Raw genomic sequence first — 13,485 nt, 5'->3', positions numbered from 1 at the left:
ATGTGATGTCAAAGTGCAAAGCTTCTGGAAGTCAGACACCGCTCCATTTTCATAGTTTGGTGCAGCACCTCTCATGGCAGTACTTGGTGCAAGGGACCTCAGTGAAACAGTGAGATGTCCTCTCCTGAGATGCTCACTGGGGACTTTGATCCTCTTAAGCCATCGTTTTCTCAGGCCAGTGTCCCTGCAGAAAACTGGATGACAGCCATTCTTATTATCTTAAAGGAATTGATTGACTGACTTCTTCCTAGTAGAAGTACCCCCCAGCCATTTGATTGTTGTTTGAGGATCTGCAGCTTTGGGTGTCTACCCTCTGGGTCTGGGCTGCAGAGCTTAGAGATGTCCTCTCTTGTTAACAGGACCCAGGGCAAGTATGTTAACGTCTTAGGCTCCTCAGCTGAGAGTGAGGGATTCAGACGAGGTCTCCAAGTGTCCTGTGATTCTGTGAGGTTAGCAGACATTAAGCAGAGGTGTTAGACACTGCGGAGTCCTCACAAGCAATATGGTATAGGCAGAAAAACTGAAGGAATATGCACAGAGGGAGAGCTTTGGAAAAGAAATGGGCCTCGGGCAGAAGCGTTTCATGTCAGGAACTCATTTGAATCTCGAAGACAGCTCAGGCCAGCGAGCACTGACACCTCCCCCACATGCCATGACAACTCAGGGCAGGTTTCTGGCATTTCTCCAGAACAACTCTGGGACTTTGCCCTGTCCCAGTCCTCCCTCATTTGCACACACACAGGTGTTTGGGCTGCAATGAGCTCAGGCTCAGCTCTGGCTTCTGCCGCCACCTGTGAGGACCAGGATGGTGGGTGCTTCTCAGAAGACTGTTCAAGTCTGTGTTTAAAACTGATTTTCTCCCTCCCACACCACTCACTGGCTCAGCCTGGCAGCTCAGCCTTACGGTCACACCCTCTTAAAGCTCAGATCATGATTTCTTGGGTGTCCTGACTGGCTATTTTATGGTCAGGGGTCCTAGGGCCCTGCCCCATGAACCTCCCTATTCGTGTGCCTGTAACTTCACATTCTCACTGACTCTTTCATTTGACCTCAATAAAGGGACTGGTATTATTATCCCAATTTGGGAAAATAAATAAACGGAGGCTTAGAGAGCTTAAGTGACCAGTCTAATGTTACATAGCGATTTTGCGGTTGAGCCAGAATTAGAACCCAAAATTGTTCAGGACTCTTCCCTGCCAGACTGCATATGCAGCCTCTCGGTCAGACTTAGATGGGGAAAATGCTTCCCCTCTCTTGGAAGGTTGCTTCCCCCAGAAGTGCTATAAACGACTGACTGGGCTCGTGAAGACACAGATGACCTAGCTGGGGAGCTTGCATTTGGAGTTCTTAACCTAGAAGAAGAGACAGTGGGAAGGAGTGAAGATTTGGGAAGATTCTGCCTTCCAGACATTTTCACCCCAACCTACCCTGCTTTTACCTCCAGGTGACCAATGGAAGAAATGTAGACTTTCAAAGTGGTGCTTTTCCAGCCTCACCTGTTTTAAAGAGCCAGTGCTAAACATGTCTGTTCATTGATCTTCTGGGGAAATGCAACTAGGAGACTTTCCCTGCATAGTACAGTGTTTCCTACCATGCGGCTAATTAGCTTTAATTCGGAGCATCTAGCTAACTATCATCGACAGCTCTGTTGCTAAGCCTTTGCTTGGATTTTCCAAGCATCTGGCCCAGTGAGTAATTTTAGGGAGCCTGTGTGGATGTAGGTTAAAAATGTCTATGCATGGTGAGTGAGGAAGCCTCCCTGCATCATGGTTTGTTGGAGAGTAGGCTCTGAGTATCTGGGAATTGTGATCTGACCCTTGGACTTGTCAGTGTTAAGTCACTGAGAGTCATGGGGCTGGTTCCTCTATCTTTTAAAGATGAAAGATGGCTCCAGAGGTCTTCTAGGTGCTCATTTATAAGCAACAAGACTCAACACATGCATTGTATAAGATCTTGAATGCTGCAGGGCTGGCAAGTGTTAGCAAAGTGCAGTAAAAAGCCAGACAGTGAATGAGTGAAGATTTTCTGAATACCTGCCGTGAGCCAAGTAGTGAGCTAGGTGCTTTTGTTCATTTTATTTCATCTGATTGTCACATCAGTACTGCAAAGGGGGCCCTACTTACCCCTCACAGATGAGGAGGTGGAGGCTTAGGGGTGTGAGGGATGCGTTCAAAGTCATATAGCTGGTGAATGGCATTCCCAGGGTGTGAACCCAGGGCAGATGTCTCCATGGCTGAGGCTGTGCCCATACTCTACCCAGTAGGGCACAAGAGGAGGTTGTCAGGGCATAAACTGTTAGCTGTGGAGTGATGTGGAAGAGATGGCTCTTGAGCCAGGCCTTAAAGGATGACTCACACCCTTTCAAAGGTTGTTTCTGAGACGACCAGGGATGAGGCTTTTTGTATTGTCATCTTCACATACGCCTTGGGAGGGCGGCAGATGAAGAAACTGAAGCTGAGGCAGGATTAAAGCGATCTCCCCAGAGTCACACAACTTCTGGATTTTACTGTGTCTGAGATGCCATCGATTTTAAGATATTCCGTTAGGTTATGTACCATGATGAAAGAAAACATACTCAAGACAAGGAGTCTCATGGGAGACTGGGCCACCAAGGGCCAGCATGTGCTTATTACGGCATCTCTGGGGAGTGCATCTGCTGTGCAAACAGGGTGGCAGGAAATCTCGCAGGACTCGACCCTGGCATTGGTTGCCAAGAGGGAAAAATGTCTCCCCCAAGAATTGGAACTGAAAGTGGGTGCTTGTCCAGCCTTGTGGTCTGAATGTGTGCTGCCTGTGTGGTCCAGAACAACGTCAAGCTGAGAATTTACTGTAAAATGCCCTCAGTGGGGTTGTCCTCCAACACAGTGGCACAAGCAAACCCATATTCCCCTAGAGGAACTTGGCTTTAGTCTGGGCCGGTAGTGCCTGCGTGGCTCTGGCTGCTGTAAGACACATTCTGACTTCAGGGATGAGTGTCTTAGAATTGACGAAAGACATTTTTAAGTCTTGGGTCTCGGGAATCCAAGTGCAGAGTCCTCTTCCCTCCCTGCTGGCGCCTCTCTGCTACAGTTCCTTTGGTAGCTTCTGCATGACTGCTTTGAGACTCAGAGCAGTGTACTAACAGCCCTGGTGGTTGTTTTCACCCAACATTGTATGCAGGGCATTGTGCATTTCCATGCTCGATGTGAGCTGCTAAGCCGGCCGAATCCGTGTTACCAGCCGCTGCACTAAGCAGAAATGTCATCTTGAACTGCAGGGGGCTAGCACAGCTCTCTGTTCAGAGGCCAGCTCCCTGAGTGCTGAAAACCTGGTCTGAACTTTCCCAGAAGCCCAGGGTGCTCTTTATGGTTGGAGCCACCTATTAACCCTCCAGTCCAGACTCAGCCACAGTCATTGGTCCCCGTGAACCAAACAGGCAGGAAGAAGCAGGAGGCATCTGGGATCTGGGAAGTAGCACTGGGTTAGCCGAAGCTGCAGGATGGAGTTTTCGATATCAGGGTGCAATGACTCCTGTTTTCTGTTGCTTCATTACCAACCACAAATTCACATGCATATGGAGACCCCACCTATTTTCCAAGAGGGCACACAGATGTGTCTCTCTTTTACCCTGAAAAACTTGAAACCAGAAGGATAGCTACATAGCTACATTGTTCTGGAAATTAACTAGCCCTCAATCATTTTATCGGAGGCATGTCTCTTCAGTGACCACAGTCCTTTCATTTAGGGACTTCATTTTAACCACACCGCAAGCAGACTGGAAAACCAGGCTAGCCAGTGGGAAAACCTACTTGTGGATGGCTCATTTCAAGATTAAATTTAGAACTTGGTCAGAGAAGGCCTTTGGAATTCAATCAGAATGGAGCTGGAGATGGTGGGAACACAGTCCCTGTTAATAGGAGGAATCATTTTCTTTATATGTGTGTAGCATTTACAGACAAGCACACTTTCCACACAATTATTCTGTTTAATTATCTTTCTTTCTAATGTGGAGAGGTAGGAAAATTCTTTCATATTCTAGACAGGGAAATGGAGACGCAGCGAGTAAGTGCCTGCTGGGGTGCCCAGTTGGGACAGAATCCCCGTCTCTGAGTCTCTCTTTTGTCTTTGTGGGGTTGGGGCAGTGGGTGCCCCACTGCTGGGTGGATTGAGTCCAGCCAGAGTGGCCTGTTCTAGAGTTTACTGTGCTCTCTTCCCAGTCTCTTGAGTACAACATCTTTGAAGGCATGGAGTGCCGCGGTTCCCCGCTGGTGGTCATCAGCCAGGGGAAGATTGTCCTGGAGGACGGCACCCTGCATGTCACCGAAGGCTCTGGACGCTACATTCCCCGGAAGCCCTTCCCTGATTTTGTTTACAAGCGTATCAAGGCAAGAAGCAGGGTGAGTAGTTTTGTTCTGATGAACTTTTTGTTAAACCATGAATTAAGTTCAAGGCCACAAACATTTATTAAGCACCTTGAGACAGAATATTAAAATGAATATAGTGGATTCCAGGGATAAGAGGGAGCCTGAATTTTTTATTCCTGGCATTTAAAATACTGGAGAAGGAGTCAGGCGTGTCCACAGACAGCCCTAGCAAAGTGAGATCATGGTATATGCTATGATGAGGAGTGTGGAGTGAGGACCCAGAGGAGGGAGCCACTGCCGTAGCCAGGGAGAATGTCATGGGGGGAGGACATTTTGAGTTGGGCTTTGAAGGTTAAGTAGGAGTTTGTCAAGTCAAAGAAGGGAGATGAGGGAATTTGATAAGAGAGTCATGAGTATAGAAAATGCACAGTGTATTCAGGGCATGTGAAGCAGGAAAGAGATGGAGCTATAAGGGAGTTAAAGGGAGAATGCAATTGGAAAGAAAGTTTGGGGCCAGATCTTGAACATGGTACCAGATCCCCCTCACAGCATATTTAGGGGATTCTTACAGGGCTTAAATTTGAAGTGCCTTTGGGGGGAAAATGGTAAAGTGTGTTAGTTTTTATAGAGTTAACCAGTTACTGGACCTTGTGGGGAGTTTTGGCCTGGCATTGTGGGAGCTGGCCCCACACAACACCTATCCACCTGTCTGTAAGGAGAGCCCTCCATCCCTAGATCTCACAGGCCCATCCTCCCTCCAGGAGGGTTTCTAAAGAGGTGTCCTCTGTGACTGTGGCCTAAGCTTGGGGGACTCTTGTGTTTTGCAGCTGGCTGAGCTGAGAGGGGTTCCTCGTGGCCTGTATGACGGACCCGTGTGTGAGGTGTCTGTGACGCCCAAGACAGTCACTCCAGCCTCCTCGGCCAAGACGTCTCCTGCCAAGCAGCAGGCCCCACCTGTCCGGAACCTGCACCAGTCTGGATTCAGTTTGTCTGGTAGGGCTGAGGCTTGGGGAGGGCACAGTTCTGCAGGGCCAGCTCACTGGTGCTGGCGAGGCTACAATTGCATTTGGAAAGGACACAGAAATGGAAGTGAATGATATTCCCTTTCTCCCCAAAGTGAGAAATACAGTGGACTCGGATCACTGGAGATGTATTTTCTTTTTCTTTTATTTGAGACAGGGTCTCGCCCTATCACCCAGACTGGAGTGCAATGGCGCGATCTTGGCTCACCGCAACCTCCACCTCCCGGTTCAAGTGATTCTCCTGACTCAGCCTCCCAAGTAGCTGGGATTACAAGCATGCACCACCATGCCTGGCTAATTTTTGTATTTTTAGTAGAGACGGGGTATCACCATGTTGGCCAGGCTGGTAGAACTCCTGACTTCAAGTGATCTGCCTGCCTCGGCCTCCCAAAGTGCTGGGATTACAGGCATGAGCCACCGTGCCCAGCCCAGCCCGACTTAGAGATGTATTTTCATAGTTAATGACTGGTTGGGTTTCAGAATCTTGAGATCAGTTTGTGTCACACAATGCCCATACTGTGTTTTACCTAATATATTAAGAAAACATTTGTTCAATTTGTTAGATCCATTATAAGAAAGGACATTGTGGTATTTCAGGACTTCTCTCCTACGGTATATTGTAGTTTAGCTTGTGGAGTCTGGAGTTTCAACAGCCTAACTTCATAGCTAAGCTCTGGCTGTGCCTCAGTCTCCTCACCTGTAGAATGGCAATAATAGTTGCTCCCCCGTGAGGTTGTTGTGAGGTTTAAATGGATTAATATATGTGTACAATGCTTAGAACAGGGCCATTTGAGAACTGTTAGTTGTATTTGCTTGGGTAATATGTGTGATATCCCCTTGGTGAGAGGAAAAGGTTCAGATTTTTACGTTTCCTTACTTGAAACTTCCTTCCCATCTTTCATTTGGCCCATGACTAGAACATTCCACTCTTCCTGCTCCCTGGGCTACAGATTCCTATGGCATATTAAAGAAATTGTTAAACCAGAGAGAATTTTTTTTCTTTTGGTTGTACAGGTTTTAAAAGTTACCTATGTACCATATATGGATTACAAATTTTCAAAACATTTAAAAATAACGAACTTTAGTTTGTTGTAAGTAAAACGTGTATAATCATGTCTGTGTTATCTGATCTCTCCAGGCTATTCCAATATAAGGTGCCATCGTTCCTCCTATTTGTGATTATATGTGTAGGGTTAGGGGATTAGAATGCCAGAAGAAGGCTGTGTCCTCAGAAAAGCCACAGCCAATTTGACTAATCAGAACAGGGGACAGGACAGAGTCTAAGGTGTAGTGATATTTTGTATATAGTTTTACTTTCTCCAGTAATAGATCCAACAGCCTTTATACAGTGTCTGATTCTTTGGCTACCTTAGGCTCATCTCCTTTCTAAAAAGTTTATTTGTTTTTATTTTTAGAGATATAATAGTATCTCACTGTGTCACCCAGTACCCAGGCTAGAGTGCAGTGGTGCAATCACAGCTCACTGCAGCCTCGACCTCCTGGGCTCAAGTGATCCTCCCAGCTCAGCCTCCCCAGTAGTTGGTACTACCGGCTTGTGCCATCACGCCTGGCTAATTTTTAAATTTTTTTGTAGAGATAGGCTTTCACTGTGTTGCCCAGACTGTTCTCAAACTCCTGGACTCAAGCAATCCTCTCACTTCAGTAGGATTCCAGGCATGAGCCACCATGCCCAGCCTCCACCTCCTTACTGTAGTCTAAACTTCAGTGGGGTTTTAAGAGAAGAACAAAGAATGTGAGGCCGGGCAGTGTGGCTCACACCTGTTATCCCAGCACGTTGGGAAGCAGAGGTAGGAGGATTGCCTGAGCCCAGGAGTTTGAGACCAGCTTCAGCAATATAGCAAGACCTCTTTTACAAAAAATGTAAAATTAGCTAGGTGTGGGGCCTATGGCTGTGGTCCCAGCTTCTTGAGGGGGCTGAGTGGGAGGATGGCTTAAGCCCAGGAGGTTGAGGCTGTGGTGAGCTATGATGGTGCCACTGCACTCTGGTCTAGAAAACAGAGCCAGACCCTGTCTCCAAACAAAAAAAGAATGCGACTAGCACTTTTCCTCCTGAGCTGTGAGATTTCACCTTCAAGCAGGACCTTGTGTGACTGTCCTGGCCCCTAACCCATTCCTCTCTTCTCTCCCTCCAGGAGCTCAAATTGATGACAACATTCCCCGCCGCACCACCCAGCGTATCGTGGCGCCCCCCGGTGGCCGTGCCAACATCACCAGCCTGGGCTAGAGTTCCTGGGCTGTGCCGTCCACTGGGGACTGGGGATGGGACACCTGAGGACATTCTGAGACTTCTTTCTTCCTTCCCTTTTTTTTTTTTTAAGAGCCTGTGATAGTTACTGTGGAGCAGCCAGTTCATGGGGTCCCCCTTGGGGCCCCACACCCCATCTCTCACCGGGAGTTACTGATTTTGCTCATCCACTTCCTTACACATCTATGAGTATCACACCCAAGCCTACCCACCAAGCTCATACACGGAACCACACCCAACACTCAGACATGCGAACAAGCAGCCCCCAGCGAGGGTCTTCTTCGCCTTCAACCTCCTAGTGTCCGTTAGCATCTTCCTTTTCATGGGGGGAGGGAAGATAAAGTGAATTGCCCAGAGCTGCGTTTTTCTTTTCTTTTTAAAATTTTAAGAAGTTTTCTTTGTGGGGCTGGGGAGGGGCCGGGGTGGGAAAGAGTCTTTTTTTTTTTTTTAATACTAAATTGGAACATTTAACTCCATATTAATACAAGGGGTTTGAACTGGACATCCTAATGATGCAATTACGTCATCACCCAGCTGATTCTGGGTGGTTGGCAAACTCATCGTGTCCGTCCTGAGAGGCTCCAAAATCCCGACATCACCATTCCGTAGTCTTCAGGGTCAGCTATTGATAAAGGGGCAGGCTTGCTTTATTGGCCTAGATTTTGCTGCAGATTAAATCCTTTGAGGATTCTTTTCTCTTTTACCATTTTTCTGCGTGCTCTTGCGCTCTCTTTCTCTCTCTAGCTTTTTAATTCATGAATATTTTCGTGTCTGTCTCTCTCTATGTTTCCTTCAGCCCTCGTCTCGGAGACAGTGTTTTCCTCCCCTGCTCCGTTATCTTTTCACCTCCCAGGTCTACCATTTCATGGTGGCCATGGGGTCTGCCTAAAGGATTTGAGCGTTTGCCATTGCAAGCAGAGTGCTGTGTTATCCTAGTCCATGTGGGACTGGTGCTACCCACCCGCCATCATGAGGACATGTGCTAGTGTATGGGGTCCTGGCCAAGTGCAGGAATGGGCCATGCTGTCTCACCCATAGTATCACACGTGGAACCGCAGACAGGGCCCAGAAGCTGAAGAGGTCTGAGGCTGCAGAACCAGAGAGATTTTCCTCTGTGCAGTGCTATCTGGCTAAAGTCACGGTCAAACCTAAACACCGAGCCTCAATAACCCAAGTGAGCCAACCAAAGTCACCAGTTTGGAAGTGCTAAGCTAATAGGAGTCTGACCCGAGGGCCTGCTGCTTCCTGGTTAAGTATTTTTTGAGATTCTAGAACACATGGAAGCTTTTCACTTTTGGGGAAAAACCAGATTTTTTTCTTCTCCAATTATTTCAAAAGACACACTACATAGAAAGAGGCCCTATAAACTCAAAAAATCCTTGGGAAACTTAAAGTCCATTCTACTTTGCAAGAGCAATGTGTTTTATGAACAATAGGTTACATCAAAACTGCAGTGGGGGGGGAACCTTATAAATTAAACACATGGCCCCCTTAGAGACCACAGGCGATGTCCGTCTCCATCCTTCCCTCTCCTTTTCTGTCACCTTTCCCCCTAGCTGGCTCCTTTGGACCCACCCCTGTCCTGGCTGACTTGTGTTGCATTGTATTCCAAACGTGTTTACAGGTTCTCTCAAGCAATGTTGTGTTTGCAGGCTTTTCTAAAAACCAAATCTGCTTTTTGTAAAGCGTAAAAACATCACAAAGTAGTTCATTCCATCACCACCCTTGTCTCTCTACACATTTTGCCTTTGGGGTTCTGGTTGGGGTTTTGGGTTTTTTGTTGTTGTTGTTTATTTGTTATTTTAAAGGTAAATTGCACTTTTAAAAAAATAATTGGTTGACTTAATATATTTGCTTTTTTTTTCTCACCTGCACTTAGAGGAAATTTGAACAAGTTGGAAAAAAACAATTTTTGTTTCAATTCTAAGAAACACTTGCAGCTCTAGTATTCACTTGAGTCTTCCTGTTTTTCCTGTACCAGGTCATGGTAATTTTGGTTGTTTTGGTTGTTTTCTTAAAAAACAATTTAAAACCTGAAGATTTCTGCAGGCTGTGTAAGCATGTTTACCTGTTGGCTTGCTTTGTGTGTCTGTTAAATGAATGTCATATGTAAATGCTAAAATAAATCGACAGTGTCTCAGAACTGAATAACTGCAGTGACTTGATGCTCTAAAACAGTGTAGGATTTAAGAATAGATGGTTTTTAATCCTTGAAATTGTGATTGTGACCCATGAGTGGAGGAACTTTCAGTTCTAAAGCTGATAAAGTGTGTAGCCAGAAGAGTACTTTTTTTTTTGTAACCACTGTCTTAATGGCAAAATAATTATGGTAAAAAACAAGTCTCGTGTTTATTATTCCTTAAGAACTCTGTGTTATATTACCATGGAACGCCTAATAAAGCAAAATGTGGTTGTTTCAGGGGTGTGTGTGTGTTGAGATGTTCGGGAGGCGGCTGTTTGGCTTGGGCCTTCAACCAGACTTTCCCTCCACAAGCATTCACGGAGCCCTCGGCTTCAGTTTCATGAATATACCAATTCAAGAGTTTTCACTCCATGTCACAGGCTGCTATGTCCAGGCCACGGGATTCTAATTCTCAGCAAAGATGCAGCCTGCGGGTGTGTGGCAAGCCAAGTGTCAGAAATTCACACACTCCATCCTGGAGAGGCCTCCAGAATCAAGCTGCATACCGAAGCTTGAAACTGAGAATGGGGTGGGACCATATGCTTTCATGTGGGTGACCCCTCTGGGCTCTCTGCTTCCTTCCAGCTTGTTTACTCTGGAAAATCCTCCAGCGTGAAAGATAAGAGGCAGGTGTGTTGGCCCTTACCCACACCTCAGTCTGGAAGCTTGTGGGAAACCAGGTTATAAAGGCTTGGTCTTCCACTTTCATGCAAGTGTCAAGAATGCACTTTGGCCAGGAGCCCCGCCCACCCCAGCAGGCCAGATGCTTGGTTTCCATGGTTACCCTGATAACTGGCACTCACATTATTGATTTTGAGAACAGTGAATGAAAGAGTGTGTGCCTTGGGCCCCCCGGGCCCATCATAGGGTTGATGAAGTCATTAACTTTTTTTCCCTTCCTCCTCTTTTCCCTTCCTCCTCCCCTCTATTTTTTTTTTTTTTTTTTTTTTTTTTTTTTTTTTTTTTGAGACAGGATTCCACTCTGTTGCCCAGGCTTCAGTGCAGTGGCACGATCTCGGCTCACTGCAGCCTTGACCACTTGGGCTCAAGCGATCCTCCCAGCTCAGCCTCCTGAGTAGCTGGGACTACAAGTTTCACACCACCATGCTCAGCAATTTTTTGTTTGTTTGTTTTGTAGAGACAGGGTTTCACCATATTGCCCAGGCTGGTTTTGAACTCCTGGGCTCAAACAGTTCACCCACCTCGGCCTCCCAAGGTGCTGGGATGATAGGTGTGAGCCACTGCAAACAGCCCATTTTTGTTTTCTGTCTAGCCCTGTCCAAACAGGATATGAGGTGACTTATACAAATATATATACAATGCCACAGTTTATCAATAAAAAGTGTTTGGGTGAAGGGAAAATAAGAGCAAGAAAAATAAGATAAGGCCTTGGTGGAGTTAGTGTGCAACACCTGCCGTGAGGTTATGAACTTGTTAGGGAACTCTGAGTGTCCTGGCAACACATACACAAGAGGGAAGTATGGCCACTTACACACTTACAGTGACCAGAAGGTAAAGAAGATAAACGAGTCCTTCATAAGGAATATAGCAAATCCTGGGTCCTCCCTGGGAACCACAGTGTTGGGCGTCTGGGGCTGGGTTTTACCTGCCTGTCACTGTCACTTCATGCTGATGGCAGAGCACTGTGAACCAGTCAAATCGAGTCTGTCCACACAGAAGGGACATAAAGTCTCACCTTTAACATTGATGGGACCTGGGACAAGAGTTAACATGAAGTCTCCAGGCCCACAGCCCATCCTCCTATTCTCATACTGGCTTTATCCCACACCAAGACGGGCCTCATGCCCAGGCCTGCGGACACTGCAGCCCACGTGCCCAAGTTCTGCCCAAGCCCAGCAAACAGCTGCTCCGTGAAGTGACCATAGCAGCTGTGAGGTCTTCCCTCCAAAGAATAGAGCCAGCACAGAGTCCGTCTTAGGTCCCTTTAAGCAGGGACCTAAGTACCAAAGCTGGCCTGAAAGGGCTCTGGTTGGGAACATCTCATTGACCCTTGGAAACTCCTCGCTCTCTGGTGAAAGGCCTGCTGGAGGGGGGCCCAGAGAGAGGGCTTCTATAGGTAGACCAGCCTGGAACTCCTGGGCTCAAGAGAGCCTCCTGCTTCAGCCTCTTAGCTTCCGGAATAGCTAGGACTATAGGTGCGTCCACCACCACGCCTGTCAATTGTTTTTTTTTTTTTGTAGAGCTGAGGTCTCACTGTGTTACCCAGGCTGGTCTTGAACTCCTGTTCTCAAGCTATCCTCCTGCCTTGGCCTCCCGCATGTTTTTAATGACTATTCTGCTCTCTCTTAGAAAACTCCTGTCTAGAAGGGTGTGGGCAAAGGGGATGGGGAGTGTTCAAGAATAGGACTGAGCAGGTAGGCAGGCCCACCAGAGAAAAATGTGGGCAAATGAGACCTTTGCAGAAAAGAGTACAATGACCTCAGGAAGCCAACACAAATTTGGAAATAGTGAGGCTCTAGATAAGAAGAAATGAAAAAGCCTACAAAATACAGAAGAGGAGGAGTCAGGAGAAAAATGGCCTAGAGGAGGACGAGACAGGTAAAGGAAAGCAATAATCTGAGTCCTTTACATTTTTTGTTTTTTGTTGTTGTTTTTTCTTGAGATGGAGTCTTGCTCTGTCACCAGGCTGGAGTGCAGTGGCGGGATCAGCTCACTGCAACCTCTGACTCCCGGGTTCAAGCAATTCTCCTGCCTCAGCCTTCCGAGTAGCTGGGAATAGAGGCATGCACCACCATGCCCAGCTAATTTTTGTATTTTTAGTAGAGACGAGATTTCACCGTGTTGGTCAGGATGATCTCTATCTCCTGACCTCCTGTTCCGCCCGCCTCGGCCTCCCAAAGTGCTGGGATTACAGGCGTGAGCCACCGCGCCCGGCCAAGTTATAATTTATAAATAATATCTGAGAAAATTGTGTTGATTTGGCAAAAAAATTACAAATGTGTGTTTATACACAAATGTATATATGTGTAGATATGTAATTTTTATAAGTCTCAAAAGAGTAAATAAAATAATGTCTGAAAATTCTTTGGGGAGGGAAAAAGGGACCTAGGCATAACTGTGTCATCATTTTACTAAGCCTTGGTACCAGGACGGGGCTGGGGCAGACGAGAAGACAGCAGGTCAGTTGTCTGGCAATGAGGGTCTTGTTGAGGCCACGAGGCGTGGGGCCTCCACTCAGGATAGAACCTGAGGGGCCCATGGGAGGAGCTCTGGGAGGTTGACAAAGACCAAACATAAGGGCTTATAAACTTTTACGATTCAAACAACTTATTACATTGAGGTTATTCATGTGATTAGCTTTGGCAGCTACACCTTGTCCCTGCCAGGGGTCACACACAGTCCCCATCCTAACAAATGTCCCTGCACCGCACAGGACCATGCAGCCAACCTGGCAGGTGAACGGGAACGGGGTTGGGGTCACAGAGGATGAAGGCGAGGTCTCCCCTAGCCATGACCTTGCCCAGTACTAGCTTTTTGCAGCTTTATCCTGTGACTCTTGGGACCCCAGGGACCCTGGAAAACCCAGTGCGGATCCCTCAGGAAGAAGTGGGCAGGGAGGGAGGAACTCCCTGTTTCACTACCCACAGCTCCTTCAGGATCAATGCCTCCTCCTCGAAGCCCAGATGTGCCGTGGCCTTGACACTGAGGTTT

General features: G+C 47.1%; 1 protein-coding gene across 1 annotated transcript in view; it reads left to right on the top strand.

Moving 5' to 3' along the window:
• Positions 1-10,050, top strand: part of DPYSL2 (dihydropyrimidinase like 2) — an 82,285-nt gene extending 72,235 nt beyond the window's left edge. The window contains exons 12-14 of the mRNA XM_017885305.1: positions 4,197-4,376; positions 5,171-5,336; positions 7,519-10,050. Coding sequence (XP_017740794.1) covers positions 4,197-4,376; positions 5,171-5,336; positions 7,519-7,610 — 438 coding nt within the window. The 3' untranslated portion in view covers positions 7,611-10,050. The remainder of the gene's footprint in view (positions 1-4,196; positions 4,377-5,170; positions 5,337-7,518) is intronic.
• Positions 10,051-13,485: the final 3,435 nt, after the last annotated feature.

Source organism: Rhinopithecus bieti, unplaced genomic scaffold, assembly GCF_001698545.2.
Source record: "Rhinopithecus bieti isolate Rb0 unplaced genomic scaffold, ASM169854v2 scaffold_315, whole genome shotgun sequence".
NCBI lineage: Eukaryota > Metazoa > Chordata > Mammalia > Primates > Cercopithecidae > Rhinopithecus > Rhinopithecus bieti.
This window is presented reverse-complemented; position numbering and strand designations above follow the sequence as displayed.